The sequence below is a fragment of the Pholis gunnellus genome (assembly GCF_910591455.1).
Source record: "Pholis gunnellus genome assembly, chromosome: 9".
In the NCBI taxonomy this organism is placed as follows: Eukaryota; Metazoa; Chordata; class Actinopteri; order Perciformes; family Pholidae; genus Pholis; species Pholis gunnellus.
The window spans coordinates 24,828,728-24,834,231 of NC_136535.1; the positions used below are offsets into that span (position 1 = coordinate 24,828,728).

The 5,504-nt window shown below is 45.1% G+C and overlaps 1 protein-coding gene across 1 annotated transcript in view; it reads right to left on the reverse strand.

Moving 5' to 3' along the window:
- Positions 1-1,333: 1,333 nt before the first annotated feature.
- Positions 1,334-5,504, reverse strand: part of chrd (chordin) — a gene marked incomplete at its 5' end in the record, with an annotated part of 16,284 nt that continues 12,113 nt past the window's right edge. Inside the window, 7 exons of the mRNA XM_079166943.1 lie at positions 1,334-2,343; positions 3,034-3,127; positions 3,670-3,933; positions 4,180-4,283; positions 4,447-4,503; positions 4,641-4,734; positions 4,854-5,057. Coding sequence (XP_079023069.1) covers positions 2,279-2,343; positions 3,034-3,127; positions 3,670-3,933; positions 4,180-4,283; positions 4,447-4,503; positions 4,641-4,734; positions 4,854-5,057 — 882 coding nt within the window. The 3' untranslated portion in view covers positions 1,334-2,278. The remainder of the gene's footprint in view (positions 2,344-3,033; positions 3,128-3,669; positions 3,934-4,179; positions 4,284-4,446; positions 4,504-4,640; positions 4,735-4,853; positions 5,058-5,504) is intronic.

Consider the following 5,504-nt stretch of genomic DNA (forward strand, 5'->3'; position numbering starts at 1 on the left):
TCAGTTTCATATCTGGATGTCCTTTAAACACATATTGTAGAATCTTCTGTCTGCTTCTCTCTGAGATCGATTTTTTCGCAATGCCAAAAATGATATATATAGATATTTATTCCTTGAGTGCGGTTAGTGGCAGTGTGGGCTCCATGGTACTTATTTGTTTAAGGGTGGGTGGAGTGATTTATTGTTTGTGTACAAAATCTAATCATGACATCGGACTGTCCTGTACAAAGAGTAAAATACAGACAAAGAAGAATCTGTGTGGTGTTTTCCTTTGATTGAAGTAATAAATAATACCAATAACTCTGTGTTGGTCAACTGAAGCCATTTTATGCTGCATCTCTGGCAAAGAACAATTGAATAATTTTGTGCACATGCTACAACGAAAAAAAGAACGAAAAAAAACCCGTCTATATATAAATGATGTCTTATATTTGGAGAGGATTGAAAAACGCAGAGCATGTGACAGAGAGCTCAGGCTGTTACACGTGTCATGCTTCCTCCAAAGCTGTAACTCAGCATGGTTGACCTCTGACCCCCCCTCCCCTCTACACCTCTCCCCCGCTGGCCTGATGATGACTTTCCAACATGCCACACACACTTGCACACACATTGAGGTCAACAGGTGCCATCAGGAGCGCCGTCAACCAGCTGGTTTTTTTAGGAGGCACCTTTAGTGTAATAGTGTGTTTTGGCCAGCAGAGTGCAGTGTAGCAGATGTGTGTGTGTGTGTGTGTGTGTGTGTGTGTGTGTGTGTGTGTGTGTGTGTGTGTGTGTGTGTATTGGAAAGAATTCTGCTTACCCTTTTGCAATGTGTGTGTTCCTGATTCAGGAGTTTGCACATGTGTACATCTGTGAATATGTGTTTATGTTTCAGTCTGTCTGCACTGTGTGTGTGTGTGTGTGTGTGTGTGTGTGTGTGTGTGTGTGTGTGTGTGTGTGTGTGTGTGTGGGAAGGTTTGTAAGGGACAAAACCTTGCTGAGGACATGTGGTGACTGAGGAGGAAGGAAAGGAAGGGAAGGGAAAGAAGGACTGGACAGGACAGGTAAGGAAAAGAAAATAAACATCAGGAAAGAAAGAAAAAGGTGGGAAGGAAAGGATCTACAGTGTGAAAAGAGAAAGTGATGAGAGAAAAAAAGTGCGTAAGAAGGTGAAGAGAGAGTGAAGAGGCAAAGATAGAACAATGGAGACGGAGGAACAGAAGGATCAAAGCACCTTTTGTGAAAGAGAAACACAAAGACTGAGAAAGAAAAGCCACAAAGTGGAAACTAAAATCCTCCAACGACTCCACATGAAAACAAAACACATTTTACCAGCAAACATCTGTTTATTTTGTCTCCACGTCAGTCAATAAATACAAAAAAAAAAATACAAACCAGCTTCATATTCATAAACAACAACAATAGAAAAATTCATGACAAATATTAATTGTTCCGAAACAAAAAATAGGAACAACCGAAGCAGAGAGGCGACGAGCTCCACAGGAGGTGAAGGCGAAGCTGGTGTTAGAACGACAGTGAAATAATGAGGAAATATCACCGATCCTGACGGCTTCATGATATAAAGTAGAAATATAAATCACACAACCAGTCAGAGCTGCAGACGGGCTGAAGAGAGCGACACGGTTTACAGGCGTTCACTGTGTTTTACAGGTTTTTGGACGTTAATTGTGTTTCTGTATTGCTGATAATTTGTATTCTTTACTGGTAAAAAAAATCGCACACACACACACATTCTCTCACACACACACATTCACACACACACACACATTCACACACACGTAAGCAACACGTTCCTCTCTATCCACAGAGAGCGGTGTGAGAGCTGCAGTAGCTTTGGCTGCACTTCAAGAAGAAGCCCTGTCGATTAACTGACACAATCTTACCCCATTTTTCCCACCGAACAGCTGTGTTATATTTTTACATATTTATATATATTTATACCTTGTTATCCTGTTTTTAAAAAAAAACACCAAAAAAACAGCAAAAATGAAAAATTCCAGCAACAACGGAGAGGCAGGAAGCAGAAAGGATTGTAAAAGTCTGGTTGGTCCTCTTCATCCCTTCGTTTTAACGAGTCTGTGGAGGTTTTTTCCTCTTGTTATGTCTCCGTCTCTGTTCATTACAATCCTGAAGCTGATACCAGGGTGGGTGTGAGGCGGAGGGAGGGAGGATGGGTAAATAAGACCCAGTGTGCAGCTCTGGGTTTGGGTCCATCGGGGGAGGAGAACGGGATGGAACGGGCAAAAAGGCGGGTTCGGTGTCGCGGGTCCCGAACAGATCAGTGTCCCCAGCGTCGTCTTTTGTCCGGAGCCTTCATCGTCACGTCGTCTTCCTCTTTGGAATCTGTGGAGGACAGAAAAATCAATTTAGGACCCTTAAAGTAGTAGAATGTATATAAGAAGTGGCCGTAGTCATCGTGACGTCATCAATTGGTTTGCGGACTGCGGTTTTGAAGCCTTGAGTTCGGCGATTTGTCCGTCGCCATCTTGACTTTTTTTCAACCGGTAAAACCAAAAACCCCAAAAAAGGACTGCGGAGGAGTTGCCATATACGACTCTGGTAGCAACCTGTCAATCACTGTGTAGCCCCGCCCCTAAAGCATCCCCTGCTTTATGGTCTGTTTGACTCTAAATGGACCATCATTTACTAAATGAACATCATGCTGTATTGAAGAAGACTTGAAACTAGAGATTGAGACCATAAACTCATGTTTACGATGTTTACTGAGGTAATAAATCAAGAGAGAAGTAGAGTCATTTTCTCATAGACTTCTATACAACCAGAGGAGTCGCCCCCTGGTGGACATTAGAGAGAATGCAGCTTTAACACACTTTAGTCTTTAGAACCGGAGGTTGCCGGCTGATTTTAAGCATTTTTACAGGATATTCAACCGTTATTTAATACTTGACTGCTTTCTTTACAGGGCTTGAATAACAGCAATGTTGCATGTTTTTCCAATATATCGGAGGTAAAGCACGCCGCCTTGCAGGTGTTTTTTTTGTTTTTTCGTTAATGTGTGTGTTCATTGCTCACCGAGGCATTCAGGACAGCACGCCGCCTCTCTGCGGGTGATGCCGGTGCAGGTGAGGACCGGACACTGCTTCCTCTGACACTTAGTCGCACCGTGCTGCGGACAGGAAGGGAGGAAGAACGCTGGTCGGTGAAAAGCGGCAGGAAAAAGAGTCTCGTTCTATCATCTGCTGCTCAATGCTGTATTATCATCATCATCATCATCGTTTCTCTCTCTGAGCAACTATACTCTATAACTAGCGAGCTGGACTATTGCAACGCTAGAATTAAGTGAAAATTCTGTATCAACAAAGACCAAGAGGAGAGCAAATATTACATAAAATCTTTACACTGGTTGCCTTTTAGTTTTCGTATTGATATTAAATGTCCTATATTAGTTTATAAGGTACTACATGGACTACTTCCTCTTTTAGTTTATGAACCAGTAGGATCCTCTGGTTCTTCTCTGTAAGTCGTTTTAGTAACGCTGCTTTAAGCCAAAATGCTCCAAACAGCAGGAACAGAGGATCTGAGAGCAGCAACTCATCATTAAGTCAATATTCTACTTCAACACAACTTAAATAAAATAACTTTTAAACGAGCCAACAGACAGCTTGACTTATATTTCAGGTGGTATTACTCTGCGGCTACGACACTCACATCACACCAGCAGTTGATGCATTTCATCTCCCCGACCATCGGCACCCAGGGGTGCCAGTTGTCGCTGTTCTGGTAATAGTTCTTGCCGAACTTGCAGTTCCTCGGGCCGTCCGCCTGCATCATGTCGCCGTGCTCCAGGTCCGCGGGGGTCCTCTCCTCCTCGGGACACTCCTTGCAGCAGTCGGAGGGATTGCGTCTTACCGGGTGGCTGCAGGTCAGCGGCGGACACGTCACCTTCTCACAGTGCACCTCCCCCGAAGATCCCTACGGATCGACACGTAGCATTAGCAACAGGTTAGCAGTCAATTCTTTTTTTTTTTTTTCCTTTCTTTGACTTATTACTATTTTTCCACATAAAAAGTCTGAACGTTCCCCAAGGTTTGAACTTGTGAGAAATGTATTCATGCCGTTAGCTTCTTTGCTGTGGAATGCAAGATAAATGTTCCATTAAGGGATTTTGGAAAGCAAACGCAGCCAGATGTGGGGTGGGTTTATGGATGTATATTTTACCTTGCATGTGCAGACAGCACATTTAATGTAGCCGAAGGGAGGGACAAAGGGATGCCACGTGGTTCCTGGAGCGTGCATCTTCTGGTCTCCTTCAAAGTAACAACCTGAGTGGAAGGAAAGAGGAAATAAAGGTTACCGAGGACGGTTAGCAGGAAAATGAGTTATCCTTTAACTGTAGGCTGAAATGCAACGAAAGAAAGACGTGTGGGAAGAAAAGACACAGAAAAGGGAAAAGCTACGTCAGATGACAGGAGAGGCAGCACCTACCCTCGGGATGCTCGTCCACCCTCTCTGGAGCCTTCATGTCTGTGGGCTCTTTACTCTCTGAGCAGGAAAACAAAGAGGAATAAAACCAGAATTAGTTTAAAACTTACAAAACTCTGCTCACGACCACGAGGACTCAAAGCGTCACGATATTACATCATCACACATGTCATTGAAGTGAAATGTGTCCGTCTCACCGTCACAGGTGGGACAGCACTTGTCCTCGGGCTGGATGGTTCGGGAGCAGGTCAACACCGGACAGATGACGGGGTCACAGATCACGGTCCGCTTCTGCAGAAACACGACGAGTTTATATCAGTGACACACGGTGACGATATATATCGCTGCAAACACACCCCGCTTCCCCGCTTCCCCCTTTTCGAGCGCGACGCATTCTGTCGTCCTTTTACCCGGCAGCTGCAGGAGAAGCACTTGTCGTAGTTGGGCGTCCAGCGGGAGCCGTGGGCTTGGTGCTGGTTCTCAAAGAAGCAGGTGTGCGGGTCGTTCTTCAGCTCCTCGGGGTCCTTCACAAACAGGTCGTCGAACTCGGCCTCCTCCACCTCCACCTCCGCCTCCACCCTGGTCCCCGACTCACAGTGGTTTGGCACGTGGACCTGGAGAGATGTGCAGAAAGGGAGGCAGGAGAAGAGAGAGAGAGAGAGAGAGAGAGAGAGAGGTTAGGACGTTAGAGGTTTGGTCTCCAGCTGACTTGTTAATTGTTCCTAATAGGAGTGTTCCTGAGCGCTCAAAGCAGACGGCTGTTTATGTGTTGGACCTGTTTGCTATTAAAGCAGCTGGACCCGACTGCTGTGTGTGTGTGTGTGTGTGTGTGTGTGTGTGTGTGTGTGTGTGTGTGTGTGTGTCATCACCTTCTCTGTCAGTAGAACCTAAAAGAGCTCATCAACCACTCCACCTGCATTATAGCTTTGTGGGCGCTACTTGTGTTCTGAACCCCAATAAAAGTGTTTTTTTTAACTTTTCCACAGAACCTCTCAGCCGCACTGAGTGAATCACAGCGACACATAGACACTCAGCCGGTTAAACTACTCTCCTTCTGTCTA